We start from the raw sequence: 21113 nt of genomic DNA on the forward strand, positions 1-21113 counted from the left end.
GAAAACAATACCGTAGCGAAGTTTGTTTTGGTGTGCGGAACAGAAGCCAGGCACCGGGGTAAGGAGGAAAACGTAGGAGGCGGAAGGAACATACGGAAAAAAGGTTAGAGAATGGAAAACCTGCTTTGTCTTTTTTTTGTAAAAAAGAGCCAAAATTTTTTACAGTTAATTTGGACAAAAGGGAAATCCTTCCCTTTTCTGCTCTCTTTCTTATCATGTTGTTTTTTTTTGTTGGTTTTTTCACTACCATCACTTTTATCGCCATTTTGTTAACTCAATTCTTAACTTAACACGCAAAAGGAAGTAACTAACAGACCGTTGGTGCTAGAGTGTTATGACACGATAGAACAAGAAACAAATTAAAAAGAAAAACGAAAAGAAAAGAAAAGCATAAAACAAACAGAGAAACAATACTGTGTAAAAAAACAACACTTGAAGCTGTTTACCCTCTAACGCCTGGTGCAAGATGGCCGCCTGTTGCAACGGAACTGGAAGCGTAACCGGATGTACCGGCACCGGTACCGCTACCCACACCGGATGGACCGGCAAGGGCAAGTGCTTTGTAGCGGGCCTGCTCCTCCGTCGGCAGCACGATGTCGACCGAGCGTGACCGTACGGCACCGCTGCTCGGGACGGCCAACAGGTTGAGGCAGGCACCGTCCGGTGGTGGTTGCAGCTCCTCCGTTTTCGCACCGGTCACCTTGGTGAAGCAGGAATCGACTGACGCAGCCCGGTCACGCTTCAGATCCGGCACCTGCAGATAGATGTCACGCACGAAATCGGCCGGTTGCGACGGTTGCACGGTGATACCGGCGGACGGTGGCGGCGATTCGAGCGGTAGTCGCGGCAGTACGGATGCAGTTGCTGATGGGTGGTAGGATGGATAGGTTGGTAGTAGCGGTGGCGGTGGCGACGACGACGGTATGATAGGTCCCATCGAGGCGGCACGGCCACGCTGTGGCGGCCGCTGTTGCGGCAGCTGATTGTCCTGTTCCAGGTCCGTAAGTTCGGTCTGTATATCCGGTACCAGCGGGCAGTTACGGGGCGGTGACGCCGGCCGGCTGTCGGACGCGTTGGATACGTTCTCGAGCGAACTGCCGGTCGGTTCGACGATGATCGCTTCCTGCCGCGAGATCGAACGTCGCCGGGTACGATTCGGTGGTGAAGGCTCGACCGCTTCCCCGGCCGGTTCTGGCTGGGCATCGGATGTGGACTGCAGTGTCGTTGGTCCCGCAATGGGTAAGCTTTCGTTTGACAGCACCACCCTTGGTTCTGGTACGATGCCAGCAGCAGCATCATCTTCATCGGGCAACATCAGTGCGATCTCTCCAAGTCGTGCTGGTTCGATCGTGCTGCTGTGGTCATAGTCGACGCACTGCTCATCGTCGTCCGGTTTGGTCGGTGAAAGCGTTAGCGTTATGCGACAGGGCGATGCAACGGCCGGCGCCTCTAGAAGGACGTTGGAGCTGCACGCACCGTCATCGTCGACCGGTGGCCGTCGGCGGGGTGATACGCGCCGGAAGAGCGAAGCGTAATCGTACGCGGGAGCTTCCAGCCCGAACGTTCGTTCCTTTTTGCACTCTTTGCCACGTTTACGCCGTTCGGTTTCAGTCTCGCTGTTGTCCTCGTTGTCATCGTCTGCCTCTACCTCATCACCATAGTCGTCATCATCGTCGTCGTCGTCATCGTCGTAGTAGTAATTGTAATCGTAGTAACCTTCGGTGAAGTTGCCTCTTGATTCTACGCTTCCACCAGCATCACCACTGGGACCGGCGAGCCCGACCGCCGCCACTCGGTTCACGCTCACAACCGTACCGCCCACGGCCCCCTCCTCTTCCTCCGCACCGCTGACATTAGCTGCAGGTTCGCTCTCGTTGTTACCATCCTCGTCAGCGTCCGCATCGTCACCATCGTCTTCATCGTCGCCGGAGGAGCAGGAGCTTGACGTGTAGTCGACGTACGCCTGGTACTCTTCGCTATCGTAATAGAGCCGCTGCTCCACCCCGATCAGCCGTCGGTACTCCTCCAGGTATAGGCAGTGTATGCAGGGTGGCGGCGTCTTCGAGCTGGACTTGCGGCGCTGGAATCGTTTCGGCACATCGAGAAAGGCTGCCGCCACCGCACTACCCTCATCCGATGCCGAACCCGCCAGGTCGAAGCTGCGCGAACGCTGGCCGGGCGTTGTTTGGGGCACCTGCAACAACAGGCTCCCGACACCGGACGTACCTGCACCAGCCATCGACGGCTCGTCTGCTGATGCTGCCGCGACGGATAGTGAACGTTGCTGGCACGAACGCTGCGCCTCTAGTTGTATTTCGTCGAACGATGCTGAGCGTACCTGCAAAAAGACGAGGATACGGTTGGAGTCGCGAAACGGTGCATAACCTCAGTGTTTGCCAGTGTAGAATCGGTTCGCTTACCTGCTTTGGCACTTCAAGACTGCTTTGGGTTTTCATCTCCGCTCCCGTGGGCGTCCGGGACCGGGTGAAGGTGTTGCGCAAGCGATGCATCGCGAAGCCGGGGATGGTGCTGCACTGCTACACTGCTGGCTGTTGGTTCCCCCGCGCTGGTGAGGCAACCGGTGGCGACGAGGCTACGATGTGCCCCAGCGATGCGGCACTCTTCCCATCGCCGAACTAGACACCACTGCTGCTGGATGGATGTCTGCTGACACGGTGCTACTAAAAGAATTCCTTGCTATGCGCGTGGAAAGAACACATAGACATGAGCATCGACCGATCGAATCGGCAGCATCACTGCTGTTATACGAAACTCGTCGGCAATTGTAGAAGGCTTGTATATTATCGCCTACAGGTATGCAATTCGCAAGACAAGCTACGCATAATAAGGTATTATGGAATCCTTGGAAAACTAGATTGCAGGCGGTGGGCGAACGAGTTGTGGTTCTGGCAGTGACTTTCCTTGACTCGCTATCTTCTTAGTTTTCCTATCTTTTTTGTATGCTTCATAATATTTCTTGTCAGCCGCAAAAGTTCAGATCCCACCAGATTTCTATTAAGCTAGTAATAATTTCTTAGAAAAAATTCTCTTTTTTACTCTCTCTCTCACTCTGTTTTAGCATTAGTACCGAGTAAAAGGTAATAAAGTGCGTGTTCATATTCTAGTAATGATGTCTTACTTTTCCCATATTACGAACGCTTCAAAATAATTACCAAGACATTTTCAAGCGTCCCATTTCAACCCAGTAGCACCTTTTTTCTATCTCTCCTTAGTCGAACAGTACAGTGTCTGTACTATCCACACGATTGCAGTACTAAATCGTATTTGAATCGTATAATAAAATAAAATTGCGAACATAGAATACAAAATAGACACTATTCTAAATCTGTGCAATGTAAAGGGATTCAATGGAGCAGCTTTAACTGATGTTGTTACAGTTTGCTTTCAGAAACAATTGAATGATCCAATAGCACATAGGAACATTTCTGCTGGGTAGATTGCTTGCCGAAATGGAAATATCCGTACCTTTACGTGAGGTTCAGTTCAGTACCGAAACCTAACATGCATTGACAATGATCTGTTTTTTCTACTTTGCCATCTAACCAGCTTTGATCGCACCAATCAGTGTATCGGCGCTAGGTTCTTCCACTGCACGAAACTCAAGTGCTCCTTTACGACAAACAAATATGTCTGCCTACATGAAAATATGAAAACGTGAAACCGCGCAAAGACTTTGCGCCTCTTGCTGCTTCTCCAGGGAAATTGCGAATAAAACCCACCAGGGAGCAATATCGTTTCAATTCTTCACTTGAAGGAGAATAACGATTTTGCTTCTTCTTGAGCTGGTTTTGGTGCGGATGCGAGCGAGGAGAGCGACGGAGGTTATCACCTGCAAAAGGTGTGCGTGCTCGCAACAAAGCTGAGCTGAGCAACCCGTCTTCAAATAGATGGCCATCTTCCGGGGCTTATTAGCCGTCACAGTAACAGGAATAGAAAGCACAAAAAAAACACACACACACACAGCACATACCCACCGGAAAAATGCGTTAAGCGTGTGTGGAAAGCCACCGCTCTGACTGTGCTGTATTCGCTCGTCTACTTGGAGACAAGTCATTCTCCCATCCACACTCCGTCATACGCTTGAATGTGCGATGTTTGATGCTCGCTGCTAGAACAACGGATAATAAATTGCACACCAGCACGAAAAACAAAAAATCCCTAGCAGTAACGCGTGCAGGAAGGTGTGTGGTTTACGGGTGGTTGAGTGATTACATCCGATGCCACGCGGTACAACTTTTTCCCATCAAACACTTGCAACTTTTCTGTTTGTTCGCACCACAACATCTCAGTGTGCTGCTGCTACTCCTTTTCATATATAAAATCATCTCCAACCCTTCGCCGTGTACTGACGCGTCAACGCAAGGAAGGATTTATAAATGATTTCAGACGGGCCGGGCCAACCCGGGAACTTTCCTGGTAACGGCAAGCGTCAAATGGCAAATCGGGGAAGTAGATTATCACATGCGATTCATTTTACGGAACGAATTGGCGTCATCCGAGGATGGCGTTGAGCTGCGGAGTGAAGTCACTCCTATCTTCTCAGTGTATCTGTGAAGACACTTCTGGAAATTCGACAAATTCAGATGCCACTGATCGGATGCTTCGCGTGTAGCAGGTGCAAGCAATCAAGGTTTTGATGATGGGTGCGGATTGCCAGCAGTTCCCTAGTAACATTTCACCAACATGCCGTTTGAATTCTTCCTCTACCGTGTTCGTCGCAATGAGTTGTTCGCCTTCGGATTTGTTTACTTTCTTGTCTAATATCTCTTCGCATCGTCCGAGCACTTGGGCTCGGTTATATGGTTTGTTTATGTAAATTGTGCAACAGTGGTCAGAATGCTGTAATCTGCTACTGCAAACATCTTCACGTTATGATTCTGTGAACCAATAAAGCAAACAGAGGGTTTTAGCTGTAATGCCCCGAAGATATAGTGGATCAAAACAAAGTCCGCCAAAATGATGAAAGTCCCAAACGGATATCCAGACAGCCGACCGAGATAAACATGTTGACATATTTGGTAAAATGAATGAGGTTTTTGGAGAGAGAGAGAGAGAGGGGCTTGTACGTTTACAATATCGTTATGGAAATCCGGAACGATGGCCAGTGATATGGTAATGAGATATACGTAAGAAGATTATTGCAATCGGAAATTGTTGTCTAATGTTACAATTTTGCGAGAAGAGGTGCTCAGTAGATCCAACGCCATGGACTTGTAGCGCCATGTAAAGGAGGGTAATTTTGTTTTTGCTAATAGCTCATGCACCGTTACATCAAGCGTAGCGTATTATCCGTAAAGTAAGCAAATAAGCAAATCCAACATTACTGATGGCACGTCCGTCGGAAACGCTGACGCTGGTTTTATGTGCAATATCGTCAGGTATGGTTTACCCTGTGCAACCTCACTTGAATGAACTCATCTGCAGTGCTTGCTGCTGGGAAACCACCGAAACCGGAAGTGACTGCGATAAACACAAGATTTGCTACCTTTAATACGCTTTTTACGACGGGAAAAGTGCTCGCTTGGGGATTTGCCGTTCGCATGCAACGGTCGTGCGGGTTGCCTTCTTTGCACAACGTTCTACCAATCCGGACGCTTCCGACGCAGTGATTGTGTTTTCTTGTCTTGGCCGAAAATGGTTTCACTTACTCCCGTGCTTCCCCAACCGCTGAGAGGAAAACAAAATGCGAACATCTAACACCACCCATCCGCTGGTCCGAGTTTATAGCGCCGTCAATTTAGCCGATCCGCATATCGGGGAAAAACTGTCACCAGCCAAACAAGGGCTTGCCGGGTAGCATCAGAAATGGCATCATTTACGGATTACTGTCTGGCGTACGTACCGTACATGCGTTGAGCCGATACCGGTTGACGCTTCCGGAGCGGTTGCTTTTGGGCACTTTGCCAAACGTGCCGGCGGGTATGGTGCAGATGCATAAAAAGGATGGGGGAGCGGATACTGCCAGTTACGGATTGGTCCGGCTGAGCAGGCAACGATCGAACAAGGTCAACAACGTGCAACAAGTTCGCACCGTAAAAGTGGTAAAACGCTTTCATATTTGAATTGTACGTTTCATTGACACGACCACCGTGACTATTAGAAAATGGCTTACGGTAGGGTTAATGGTTGGTAGAGTAATTAAAAGCGTACCTAATTAATAATGTTGCATAGGTTTAGGCGCTTATTTCTTGGTTTTCTATTTATAGGGGAAGTACATCTATAGTGCTCATTCTCAGTAACAAGCGTCTTCTCAAACGTCACGAAAATGTCATTTTGGTATTATGACTTTCCGTTTGCCTCTCCGTTTGGCACATTCAGACGTTTCAAAAATCAATGATATCTTGATGTCAAACGGAAAGTAAAAAATTTGCATTACCTGTGCCAAACGGAAAACCCGTTAGACAGAAAATTTTCCGTCAGCCAAAAACAAAGGAAAGCACAATTTTCATGAGAATTGATTATAAAAAAGTGAATACGGAAGTGTCCAGTGCTTTTGTAACTCATTATTTACACGAAATACAACAGTGGTGACGCGAATTTCTAAATGAACCCTCCAAAATATAGCACGATAGTTGAAATTTTCAAGCAGCAACAACAAATGCTTGCGCAGGAACGCGGTGTTGAAAGCAAAAGAAGAAAATTGTCCCGAGATTGCCATTGCGGGATACATTTCAGGCTTTCGTCACTCGAAGGACACACATTTCGAACCATTGCGTTGCAGGTGCGTAGGTTTGTTCCTCGATAATGCGAAGAGGTTAGATGGTGGAATTAAATTTCGTCTCCTTCTTCGGAAGATTGAAGAAGCGGAGTATATGGCCGTGTAAATAAAAAAGTAATAGATCCCAGCAAATAACGGAGCATTAGACGATTTGCGACTTCAATACGCAAAACTTGCTAAAATATCATACAGTTGCTTCGCTCAACTAGCTGCTAGTTTGAATTTTGTTTATGGTTTTCATTTTGAAAGACTGATTGATCGAAGAAAAAATCGATCACATCTTCGTCGACTCTAACGTGTGTGCGGAATGCAAATTTGCTTCCCGTTTGGTTAGAGTCTTTCCGACGTTAAGTTTTCCGTTTGTTACTGAAAATGAGCATGTATGTGTAGGCAGCAGATAAATTAATGTGCAAAACACTATTTAAGCCCTGTAAAATACTTTTACTTTGCTTCTAATCAGCTTGTTCCATCAACAGCGAATCAGAATTGCATTTCCACTCAAAGCTATTTCATTTGCTGCATAAGTTAATCTTCACGAAAACATCGCTTTTTGCTAATTGAGGCATACTAGCCGATGCTTATTCTATCCCGTGCTGCGCTGTTACACAGGCAATAGCAGTACCGTGCAAGTAAACCGATGATAGCACAGCAGTCGGTTCCGAGTGATTATGTCTGCCACAGAAATGGATATGAGATTGGCAGGACCACTTAGGATCGAGCAAAATAAAGTTTCTCCCACAAATATTTACTTCACTTGTTAGTTCGGCAAACAGATTTCAAAATAAAAGCTGTGTAAAGCTTTATCAGCTATACTGGGAATAAATATGAACCATCAATTTGATTGACAATGCTACACTGACAGATGGAAAGGTTGAAATAAATCATTCCGCAACAATTGCAATTCCGGGAACAATACATTTATCGAGGAAATTCGATTGTAACACTGATCTGAGCGTTACTTTCAACGTAAAAGGTTGGTTAGATTGCAGTAATAATTAAATTGCATACTTTTAGCAAAAAACCTTTTAAAAAAAGTTTAATGTAGGTCGCGAGACTCCAATAACAGATGAAATCATGCTACTGCCAACTAGCATTGAAGAAACCCGCAAGGCAATCCGCTGGCACAAGAATAACAAGATACCAGGCACTGCATTACTGGAACAAGAAGTTCATCAAATTATTACTGAGGTATGGAATAGTGAATCGATGCCTTGTGATTGGAATCATTGTATCATCTACCACCACAAGAATGGTGACAAGGATGAGTCTAGCAGATGCTCCTTATTTCTTGGCCTGCTCATGGTCGAGCAATCAGGTCTAAAATCTGTTTCCAGGAAACTCGGGTCAGGGCATTAGTCCTCCATCTACGGCTGCACCGCCAAACAGTTCAGCTAGCTCGTGGTTTGACTCGCACTCACCGCTATATACAGTCCTTAGCACCAGCCGTTCGAAAATGGCGAGTGTATTGGCGTCCTCCGTTAACATAGTCCAGGACTCGTACCCGTAGAGGACTACCGAACGTAGAGTCTAGCAACTAAAGCGGTTATACTTCATTGAATACCGCCTACAAGATATTAACCCTAATGCAAAAAATCGACGTATCGCATTCGTAAAAGAGATTTGTCCGTATGTCTTGGAAACTGTCAGAGGGGTTTCTGAAACGCTCTCAGGACTCTTTGCGACCAACAAGTGTCTGCGCGAAGGAGATGAGCTAGCTTGTCTACTCTTGAACCTAGCGGTTAGAGAGGGACATCCGCGGCTCAGAGGTAGAATCTTCAGAGCCCATCTTCGATAAGACATCTCAGATCCTAACTTATGCTGATGACGTTGACATCATCGGTTTACGGATCTCCTGTGTGGAAGACGCCTACTAAAGGATCGAGCTAGCAGCCTCGGGTTGGCAGACCTCAGGTTGGAGATGAACGAGGTAAAAACCAAATTGGTGTTGGCACCAGCAGCGACCTTGCTAACAAGTTCTGATTTACGCAAGGGTTGCATGTAGAGAACATTGCAACGAAAACATCATTGATGTTGTTGACCCAGTCTTGCTACAGTCTGAGGAAAATTCTCCATTCAAAACTCTTGTTACGACGAACGAAGCTTGGATTATATAAAGCCTCTATAGTTACAGTACTAATATACGCCTCTAAGATGTGGACGTTGTCTAAAACTGGCCGCGTTCGAAAGGAAGATGCTCAGGTGCCATTGTGGTACTGGCTTTTTACAAATAAAGCATGCAATTATGTGCTGAGTAATGCTGTGCATCCTTTTCCGTATGGGTAAACACAACCTCTTCAGCGCATGAAGGTGAAAACAAAAGGACTGTGATGCGTGCATGACGAATCCCTCACTCATGCTCGCAGACAAAGATTGATGGTGATTTGTGTACGCAGAAAGTAATGGTGTCGGTGCGGCATGTGAGAAGGGTGCAAACATTATTGCAAATTACACGGATGAACTGTTGAAGAAGCAATGCTGAGGTTAGGAAAAGTTTACCATGGCACGGAAACGTTTTGAAGGGGATTTTTTTAAATTATAATTATTATTATTATTCGCAGCAGAATTTAATTCGCAGCATTCATTCAACCAAGGCGCTTCTGAAAAGCTCAATTCTCGTGGAAAATGCATTCCACTTTATGGAACTTTACGAGGTGTCCCGTTTCGCGACACCTGCAACAAGGCAGACAAAAACAATACCCACGCAACGACGGGTAAGAACAGGTAGCGTTTGGGTACCCTGTCTGTCTGTCCGCAAATGATAACAAACCTTTACCATTGCTTGCTGATGTTTTTGCGATGCGCCTGAAAGTAGGCTATAAGCGTAACTTATTTGCTTAATTAGCACTGTAACCCCCGTAAACACCCTCGGCAGTAAACTATTCCAGCCAGCAGGGCACCAAAGGCACATGAGTGACGAGAGCTTAACCTTCTTTGCTGGGTCCTTTCTATCGTACCGAATGACACAAACAAACCATTATCCAAGTTTCTGGCATTTATCAAACTATATGAAAAACACACCACCAAACAAACGATGGTTCTGTTAAGTATCCCGTACAAACGAACTGGCAAAACTTTGCCCTTTTTTTCCTCAATCTTCAAATTGCCCACATAAAAAAAACCCCATTCAGCGAAGAAGTCTGGAAGCGCGATAGTCATTCAATAAAAACGCACAATCCTTCCGCTGCATTCCAGTCTGCAATCGGGCCGGGTTGGGGTTTTGCTTTTTGCTAAACGAGCAAAACCACCTCCAGGCGGAGGTGATGAAATCCAATCCATGCTCTCCGTACGCTACATCTACAAAGCGGGAAACATCTCACCTTCGCCATTGGGAAACGCCCAAACGATGGTAACGGTAGATGAAAAACGCTGCATTTGTAACTTCCTTTCCGTCGCCACGATGGCAATGGCTTCAATCAGCATTTACGCAGCAACGTGCGAACGTGAATCAGCACACGGTAGACAAATCGCAGCATTTGACAAGCGATGCACCGATTCCTAGCGCATTTCGCACGGTACCGTATCTGCTCAGTTCGGTTCGGTGCACAAAGCTCAATGCTTTGGGGCGAAATAATGAAATTAGATATCGAAAAAACGCCCACACACACACACATGTTTGTTTAAACTCACTCATCTAAACGAAATAAATAAAGCAAACGTACAGAAGATGAAGTTTATATTCATTTCTCGTTCCGACGCAAAAGGCGACGCAAACTACTAGCGATGAGTGAGCCTTACTAAGATCAAAACTACAACAACAAAATAACGCTCTTAGCCACCGGGGGCAGAAACCGTTCATACCATCTCGGGAAAAACTCATTGCAAAAGATCAAAGCGCAAACCTCCAGCACCGCCCATCCAATGTAGTCGGAGTCGGAAGCGATTGAAACATGGAACGGTGATGGAATACGGCGGGGTCAGCAACAGGACATCCAGTAGTAACGGCACCTGCCTGGCAAGCACTGATGGCTCACGTGATTGAATTTTGACACAGTTTCTCCGACGGATTGGGCCGTAGATTCACATCTGCGCCTGTCAGGTATGCAATGCCGTGTATGCAGTTTTTTGTTGCAGGTGCTTACGATGATTGACCGTACGGTTGGGCACGTCAAGGCCCGTTGAAGGATGTCAATTACACGGGAAATGGCTCATATCTGTGAGATGAAAAACACGTCAGTATACATATCTTTTTCTATACTTTTTTCTCCCACACTGGTATACGAAACAAGTTGGATAGCCAAAAAAACATATTGAGAAACATTTCGTTCGCCGTGTTTTTCGTGTTCGTGTTTCGTGCAAAACTGAAAGCTTCCTGGAAACGAGTGCTCGATCAAAAGGTTTAATATTTCCGTGCCGTACCAGTAGCTTGTCAAAATTTGCATATAGCAAAGCAGTGGACCAAATGGGGACAAAACAAAAAATCTTACATCTCTGGCTTGCTTCCGGCCAGTGCAACAGGTACGCATCGTACCTGTTGCGATGACGATAAACACGCACTGCGCTGAACCAGGCTATCATCTCGATATCATACCAGCGAACGATTTTTTTTTCATTGGAAACCTTTTAGTAACTGTCACCTTCCCTTCCAAACGCGAACAAGAACAAGGAAGCAATACTAAAAAGGCATCAAACGTAGTTGCGTAGCTGCACAATTAATTGCTCGATGCAATTACGTTTACGGGCGTGGGTGGATAAATGAGTTTTGCCTTCACATCAAATGCTAACATGACAGTGATTGCGTTGCCTTTTTTTGTGTCTGATTTTTACAGCAATCTGTTGCACAAACTTGCACGAGAAATGAAAATATTCACAATCATTTTGGGACTGAAGTTCGTAGTGTGTGATTTTTATTGAACCATATAGCAAATTTTATTATGTAAATTGTTCAAGTAAAAACTAAATAGCTTTACATTCAGAAACATACCAATTTACAACGCTTATAATGAGAACCTAAGCTTTATGAATAAAAAAAAAATGAGAACCTAAGCCGTAAATCATGTTTTTTTCTTGTTGAATTATTCAAATTTGTTAAATTGTTATATGTTTTAAATAATTATTGCCCCAATTTGCATTTATTGTTTTAATTTGGTAATTTGAAACAAAATTCCTATGGGAGAGCAAATATGGAAAATAAATCAAATGGTTTACATACATTTAGGGGCGACTTATATAACAATGGCATTTAACACTAGAACTGCCGAACCAGTCAATTTGACTGGAACGCTTCATTTCTATTACATTATTTTTTGGGATTAATCAATCCTAAGTTTGTTGAACCATGAATTTTACATTTATATTCTATAGTAAATTCTGCAATGAAAAAATAAAATATACTCCAACTCTTTGAAATTGCTTAAAAATTAACCACGAACGAAAAACGCTTAAAACGCTTGATAGTTCTAGTGTTAATAATGCAAGTTAACATTTCTTAAAAACACAATTGTTTTTGCATTCTAAAAAATAGTAGATCAATACGGCCAGGTCATTCTACCTGAATAAAAATAAATAAATAAATAAACTAACAAATAAATAAATAGTAGAGTAAATATCTTTGCACACGAAATGGTAGTAGCAACGTTTAGTACACCGATTTTTACACGTTCCAGAATCGGTCGGATGTAATTGACGCAAATGACCGAATCACTCGACCACACAAGTCGAAGCGAAAACAAGTGAAAGTAAGAATGATGAACCGTACTAAGGACTACATCTAAACCGATGAAATTTGAATCGCGTCCCATTAGTCGCACCATTAACATTCCACCCTGCCCTGAGCGTAAAACCGCCACACCAACGAGAGAAAGCTTCTACCGGATTTTACCCATCCCATTCCCATTTTCGTTGTCTATCCTTTCCCATGTCATTGGGGTCGAGCCTAATTGTAGAACATTGCCATCTTTTGGAGATGGCACGGAACACGGAAATCGAACAACGAGAAGAGAAAAAAACACAATAAGCCAGTTTGAGAGTGGAAGGGAATGGAATGGTACGAAGCGCTTCGTTACTGGATAGATGAACCGCATCCGAATATGATTAATGGAAGTCAATTAAAACTTTTATCATGGCACGCAGACAGGGCAAGGAAACGGCTACTCTTTCGGTTCCGGTGATGATGGCACGCAAAGAATTTTGTGCGGCGGGCAGCCGTCCCCAGTTAACAGTTGGTGAAACTTCTCTGGCTTTAAATATTTGTTTATCTGTTGGTTCTGTGGTACTATTGACTATTTTCTGTCGTATTCTTAGGCTGGGTCTAGTTCAGTAAGTGCAATAATCATTGGAGCATACTTAATGAATGTGAGTTGGCCGGATATTGCAACCTATCAGATAATGATGAAGCTCGTTCTCTGCTTTAATGTTGCCATAATATTTTATGGTATCTTATCACGGTGTTCATTATGAATATAACTATTATTATGCATCTTTAAGGCTACCTGTAACAAATGCCCATTTAATTATTTTAACTGATGCTTGAATGTTATAAAAGTAGATAGAAAATATTCACCACGGAATATACGTGTTGCATACATTTAGGCGTCAAAATTGTGCTAACGCCAAATCGCTGTTAAATCCGCAACTTAAATCGTTTTTAGTTTCGTTTATTTGGAATATTGATTTTTTCTTGAAACAGCTTTAAAAAAAAACAAATCTTCAAAAATAAATAACTATAAAACATTGAAAACAGACAATACCTTGGTTTTAGTATTGAAGTAAAGTGCAGAACTCACAACATTGCCCTAACAAAAGGTCAAGTCAATCAGTTCAGTTGAAATTGATTCGTTTTTTTTTAATTGCTTGAAATAAGCTCTGCCCGCTTGTGCTTGAGTCATTATTGCTCATCGTATGGATCGCCCATTGCACCCATTTGTGCGATTTTGTTATGCGTGTAGTATACCTTTCGGGCGCACATTATCGCTGTTTTATGTCAAAGCTTGAACAGTACTACATGCGTTGCATAACTTTCAGGCGCAAGTGTCCTTGATAACTTCCAACATCGCTTGGAATGTTTTCAACAACATCCAACAACAACAAAAAATACATCAACAACAGCTAGCTTATCAACACCGTTTTGTTCAGAACCAGCTTCCTATCCATCCTTCTCCGCTTTAGCAAAAAAAGCTAAATGCTCAAACGCGGGTTTCACGGGTTTCAGATAACTTTGCGACCCATATCGTGTAACGCGTGCCACGCGTTCGTACAAGATTCGATCATCGAACCATACCGGTGTTGATGATAGTTTTATAGCTATAGTTATCGACGGACAAACGGTAATTGCATTGACGGCTTTTACGACGCAAAGCGCGCCAACGCTGCCGGTATGCCACTGGACTGTTCCTTCTGCCAACATCCACCGTCATATCGGGTTGTTCATCCCGTCGGCTATGGTGGATGGCGACGTGAAAAAATATGGTACCAAAGCAAGGGAGCACATGCAAGGACAACAGCATGAAAGCAAAAGAAACATAGTGACGTTGGGCTGAGAAGTTCTACCAGTAGTGCCCAGCTACGTCAGCAATGTTGTGATACAGGGTATACTCCGCAATTTTTTGACACGTTCCCAAATATTTTTGAATTCGTCTCATAATTTTTTGACGGTCTGCCATATTTTTTTGAGTTCGTCTCACAATTTTTGACGGCCTCCCATTTTTTAATTCGTACCATATATTTCTAACGGCTTTCTAATTTGTGTTCTGTGTTGTGTTCTACCAATCTATTATTTAAATAGCTACTAAGAAGCACTCCGAGTTCTAAAAATATTTATGAAGAAAGTTTGTTCCATATTGTAATATTGAAAAATAATTGAAAAGCCGTCAAAAAACTATAGGACGAATTCAAAAAAAATATGAGAAGCATTCAAAAATATCTGGGATGTATTCAAAAAAATATGAAACGCATTCAAAAATATCTGGGATGCATTCAAAGAATTATCAGACGCTTTCAAAAATAACTGGAACGCATTCAAAAGATTGTGGGCCGAATTCAAAAATATCTGGGACGCAAACCTTGGGAACGTGTTGAAATATTGCGGGATACCCTGTAATCACATTCAGCTATTTGTGAATTTTCTTAATACTACTCATATGTTTACAATACGCACTGTACGCAGACTTTACACTACCTAAGTGTTACCGTTGCAATGAGATGTGTGCTTTAAAAAAATTAAACCACCAGGATGCGAGTGGTCATCCTTCTTTCGTAACATTCCTTCTCAACCCTTCATTTCACACCGTACTTTTACCCCTTAAATGGCGATTTGATACTAACCATCATAAACTATTTTTCCACACTGTGGTTCGGTGTGTGAGTATTTTTTTTTTTGTTATTCTTCTGTATTTCTTCTACTCCTTTTGTTGTGACCAGCTGACGCGCTGCGCGTAATATGAGCATGACGTCCTTTCGTTAGACTTACACCGGAAGCAAACTGCCGGTTATCTAGCACCGCATGCAGCTAGAGGAAATTGTTCACCACAGGAAGCTACACCACACTTGTGCCAATAGAATCGAATAGAAGTCCTTTTTTATCCATTGCCGCACGTTGCGCGCCATACCGGAAGTTACGGCACGAGTGTCGTGTTTATGAAAGCGCCTGTCCGGAAAGCGCATCAACGAACGTGGAATAAAAATAAACACCAGTGCTATGCGACAGATCCAAACAGGACGAACGATGGCGTGGAATTTTGTTTTGTTTTCTTTGTTCACAATAATAATTAAAAAAAATCTCCCTCCACAGTACAACAGAAAGCTCGAGTTGTGGAACTGCGACTCGCATTCCGAGAACGCATACTAATGGTTTGACCACACACATACGAGCCGTTAAGCGAACGTATGATAAAAACAAAAAGAGGAACTCATGTAAGAGACGAAAAGTTTTTCATCCCATTTCTTGGCACATTCCGTTGTTCCAATTCCAATGTTTCCGCTTTCTTGGAAAGAAGCGTCTATTCTTTCTATTTTCCCGCACAATCAACGAACCATCGATAAAAAAGCCAATATATGCTACACGCCCGCCTAGCGAGTGGAAACTCACGGTGACCAAAAAGTGCACCAACAGTGGCAAAAGATAAGTATGAAAAACCACCAACATAACCGCTTTAATGTGGCACGGCACGCGTCTCTTCTGCTATACTAGAAGCACAAACAATCAGCGACTGTAATGAAGCGTCACCGACTGCATTGTGCACACAGCCAACCATAAACTTTCTCACTTACCTGCTCATTCGCTGTCAGATGTTGTCTATTTGTGTGGACAATTCAAATGACATAAAACAACTGCGACAAGTCAGGTGTCGTTTGTACTGACGTTTCTATTACCCGTTGCCTTATCCATTCCATTCATTAGTTTTTTTTCTATCGTATTTCCGTGCATTTGTAATTAACCTGTTTCCCAGCCAGTTCCTCGAACAGCCTTGCTACAGGAAAATCAAAGCACTGGTTTTAAAAAGCGATGTTTGCATACAGCATTGCATACCCTGCGATACGCCTGAAGGGTAGGCTCTTCGAAAAGCAAAGCGCCTAAATTAATGCAACTCGCACAACAAACTACGGTACGGATTGATGTGAAATGTTAATTATCTTCCAAAAACCAATATTTACTATACAACAGTTTTCAGATAAAATACTCGAATAGGTAAAAGTAAAACGTCACATGGAAAGTACTAGTAGTATGTGTGTACAAATGCACATCAAATGAATAGTTTCGCTTCCGGTATTGGCGTTGGGGAAAAAAACCTTCATGATACCAAAACATTAAAAAAACCCTCATCAGAATGATGTTGGTACCCAAAAAAAATTGACTATTCGTCAAATCGTGTTTGCTGACTAAAGGGTGCCGGAACGGTTTTGAACACCAAAGCGTAGTGCCCTGACGCCTGACAGACGCGTTCAATCGGAACGCTAATGACAGTGTGCTGGTAGTGCATTCAAGTGATGGGTAATAACCCATATTTTTCCTGAGTCAAAGTAATTCAACTCGGGAACATTCTGCAGTAGACACTTTAAATAGGAGCAATGGGGTGGGTCGACCGGTGATAGGTTAAAATTTAAGGAGTTGACACCGTATTACGAATGTGTCTCTGATTTTTTTTTTTTTTGAGTCGAATAAGGAACTTCAACTCCGGAGTTCCCATCGCTAGTGCATACTCGTCTGGTTGACCGGTATTGAGCTAAGTTATGGTTTTGTACCTTTTCAGTAAGCTAGATCAATACCCAAACCAGAATGCTAATGACTGACGCTGCACGATATGAACATGAACACGCTCGCATGTGAACGGAGTCGATAATTCACAAAGCGTTGTAGAATGTTGCGTTCCAAACGCCTATCAAGGGCTAACCATACGAAAATTTAAAGCGGATAACATTAACAGCTTTAAAATTAACTAGTTATATGTACATATTTATAACCGAGAATAAAACAATGTGGTCAATGTGGAAAGCTACAAGACCGCTCACAGCGTACGGTGTTATGGTCGCGGTGGTCGCAGCGTAGCGTGCAAAAGCGCTTTCAGTTTTCTTAATTTATTTGTACTAAAATTATTATTTATTTACAAACGATCGATCACAATATGTTGCCCACACTTTGGGCTACCAGTTGTAAAATTTTCCCGGATGGTATGTAAATAAAATAATATTAAAAATTAATGTCAAAACCGAGGTATATTTCGCTACAGTTCTATGCCTTGATTTAGTTATTTCCTCGCGGCCGCCCGTAACGTACTGGCATTGGTTTTTAGCGAATAACAAAAAAAAATTGAAGAGATAGATGAAAATGATGTTTTACAAAAATTGTAAAGAATAAAATTTCGCATCTTTTAAAGAATTTTGCAGATTTTACACAGCTGATTAAACACTTTATTTTGATTAGATATATCGGGAATTGCTTCCGCGTAGCAAATGTATACATGTAATTTTCACAATCTTTGTAACTGTTTTGTTCTTCCTAATTGTTTTGAAAAATTTAAGGTTTCTGAACAGCTTTTAAATTGAGCGTTCACTGCCTCTAGTTCCAGCGTGCAACACCTAATCGACGCATCCTTTTACATTCATATTCTTTACCTATGTACCCGAACGCATCATTGATACGCGAACCTGTGTTTAGAAGGTAAGCATTTCTTGGCCAATTAATGCTTTGTGGTACAGCTGTGGAGTAATGAGGTCTCGTAATAGAGGGGTTTTGGCAGCTCTTGGAATAACAATGAAAAATAAAATGACAGATAGGTGTCCGAAGCTCCTACACGATGTTGTGTAGTTTTATGTGTACGGTTGTTTTGGAGGCTGCTTCAACTGTTCGTGTAAACACGATTTCGTTTCAAGCCTACGGTTATTCATTGTAAATTTTATTTTAAAATGACTGATATTATCGTAAAATACAATGCGCAATGGGAATTTATGAAATAGTACATCTATTCTCCGCATTTCAACGATGCCACGATGGTCGACCAAACATGGAGTGCTGAAATTTGTTCAGTAAACAAATCACCAATACATAGCCAAGGGCATCTAACTGCCATTATACAATCCAATATAACTAACCAATATGTCGATGTCGACAAAGCCTATTATGAGACCTCATTACTCTACAGACTTTGGGCTCGGTCTATGTACATTCTGTCAAACTGTGGTAAATTCTGTCATCGAATAAAATTGCACTGTAAAGCTGGAGCATATAGAAAGGTTGGTGGCAGTGCTCAGTCGTATACGACTTTTTCAAAATTTTGTATGGTATTTGACAGATTAAGTCGAACGACGTTTTTGGTCATACGACGAAATCAAAATTTTTTGATTCCGTCAGATGGTCGCGTACGACTACTTCCGTCAAGTTGAAATCGCTTGTATAAACGTGAAGTTGATGTTATTTTCTCGATGTTTAAGTAAACAAATTATTTCAATATTGTTTTAGCTACCAATTCAAAAATAAAAATCGTACGACCAAATCGGATGAGCAATGACACCCCTTCGGTTTGGTCGTGCGATTAAAATATTCGTTCGACTGAGCACTGCCACCAGCCAAAATGTGGGATATGGACCACCCGGTGCCAGAATGACAGTCAGTGTCATTCTGGAGAATACGACCCAATCTGGCTGAGTGTATAGGGAAAACAGGGCTAAAGTCTGAAACAAACACCCCCCCCTCCCACCCCCCCCACCTACGGGCACTCATTTGAGTGACTTTTTTTCGTGCAGGGTGGTTCGCAATCGGTTGCGTGTTTTTTAAATTATGTTTCGAGACACAGACACCTGAGGGCATGGTCGTCGAAGAAGAAAATGTAGCAATTGGTGCCATCTATCAACCACAGGTCAAAGATTGGCGATCCGTTGGATACCGACCGAGTTATGGGGCAAAGTTGGGCCAAAAATGAGGAAAATTTTACGGTTTCACAAACAGGGTATGGAATTTGGTTCCTCGATGAATAAAACACTTTTCACTATGCGAAAACCTCCTTACAATTTAATCGTAGTTTTTAAAAAAATCAAATTCAGGCCACATTGCATAGTCTCCGAACCACCCTTTACGAAAAATTGACACGCAGTTGAGTGACCGTGAGAGGGGGGGCCTTATTTCAGACTTAGCCAAACATAATTCATGGAACCTTTAAACTAAAGTTATATTCTATGTTATATTTGTTAGTAGACACATCCTTTCCATTGAAAACGTCAAATTACATTAGATACGCAAGCCATTACAGTTAGAGCACATTGAAACGCAATCGATTGAAACGGTACGGCATTCAAAGCAGGCAAGCCGCGATGCAATGCAAGTGGCACGTAGTTTAAATGCAGCTGCTAATAGGATGAAACTTGCAAACTAACCTCACCTAACTTAATACACTTTTAATCTTAAACTAATCAATTAATATCGTGTGGATATACCAGAAAATTCATTAAGTGCGTTTGTTTGCGCTCTCATGATAATTTCTACTATTATTTTTTTAACATACGGCATCATCTCTGCCGGTACAAGTTGTAACTCTTCCTCAATAAACTGCACAAATGCAAAGTTACCAGCAGAAGATGCACGTTCCAGTCTCTCCGCAAGCAGCCTCAATATGTTGTGCTTTAAAGTCCAACTGTTTGAAGCAGCTCTTGTATTGGTGCCACTGATTTGTAATGGCCCCGGAGTAGCAACGTAGTTGGGATCCTGTATTGCTACTATTTGCCCTGTTGCTATTTCCGATGCGCCTTCTGAATCTGAATTTTGAATATACTAAAACAATTATAGCGTTAATTTATTTAATGCTAAGCAGACGCCAAAGTGCTAAAGATAAATATTTCAATCGATTTTTTTTTTCAGATGCCTCACAGCCAACAGGAATGGAAAACTATGCCGAATGAATTTAACAACAAGTGGCAATTTCCCAACTGTCTTGGAGCTGTCGATGGAAAACATGTGATATTTTCCGATTCTGCTCCTCCTAATAGTGACACAGCGGCTATTCTGCGAGCCGATTCTGCTCCTCCTAATAGTGACACAGTTCTGCCTTTTGTGTTTGTAGGCGACGAAGCATTTGCCTTGCGAACAAATTTTATGAAGCCGCTCAACAAACGACAACTTAATCATCAACGCAGGATTTTCAATTTTCGCTTGTCCCGTGCCAGAAGGACGGAAAATGTGGAAAATGTATTCGGCATTTTAATTAGCAGGTTTGGAACATTTCATTCTACTATTTTGTTTAGAGATGTAGAAAATATTAAGATAATAATTTTCACTTATTGCTATCTACATAACTATCTTGCCCAATCTTCAACAAAATTCTTACAATATTTTATGAATGAAGGCAGAGTGGATTGGCAAGAAGCAATGGTACAACACGAATAATGCATATATTTGCATATATTTTTCACATAAAACACCATTCTTTACTTTGGCAACTTTAGCACTTTGGCACCTTTGTGCATACAGTTCGACAATCGACAAAACACTCGGGAAACTTATATAATTTTAAGTTAGAAATCTTAAGCACTTATCCTTCGTGATACGTACATTAGAAAATAAATGTTCGATTTTCTATTCAACTTACCTCAACATCTCCTTCTTCGTCACTGCTTAAGTTGCCTCTATAGGTGGTAGGTGATAAGAATTGAAGCAAGTCGTAGTACCACATTTTCGGATGATATAAATCTCTGGTACTTGCTCCGCTGCTTGCACTTCTGTTCACCTTCGCTCTTTCTGTGAGGTACGACGTTTTCAAATAATATAATTTATTTTTCACCGTTGCCAAATCAGCGTTTGGTTTATGTTTTCGCATGATACGCAGCATGTCCTTGTATGCAATTTGTCGTGCACGGGCATTAGTATAACTCCGATCTTGTTTGTTCCATATACATGGCCAACGCTTCCATCTTTCGATTAAATCTAAGATTAAGCTTAGATTTCTCGGCATTT

The 21113-nt window shown here is 42.7% G+C and overlaps 1 protein-coding gene across 6 annotated transcripts in view; it reads right to left on the bottom strand.

Annotated features, from left to right (window-relative positions):
- LOC125760558 (eye-specific diacylglycerol kinase) overlaps nt 1–21113 on the bottom strand; it is a 145580-nt gene that overhangs the window by 82347 nt on the left and 42120 nt on the right. For 5 of the 6 annotated variants that reach the window (XM_049420826.1, XM_049420834.1, XM_049420810.1 and 2 more), the window contains 2 exons: nt 2421–2697; nt 447–2338 (listed from right to left, as the gene is read on the bottom strand). In XM_049420826.1, the coding sequence (XP_049276783.1) occupies nt 447–2338; nt 2421–2510 (1982 nt within the window). In that variant the 5' untranslated portion in view covers nt 2511–2697. Of the gene's footprint in view, nt 1–446; nt 2339–2420; nt 5410–21113 lie in introns of those variants that run through there. The other variant, XM_049420817.1, reaches the window with a different exon arrangement.

The sequence above is a fragment of the Anopheles funestus genome, chromosome X (assembly GCF_943734845.2).
Source record: "Anopheles funestus chromosome X, idAnoFuneDA-416_04, whole genome shotgun sequence".
Classification (NCBI taxonomy): Eukaryota; Metazoa; Arthropoda; class Insecta; order Diptera; family Culicidae; genus Anopheles; species Anopheles funestus.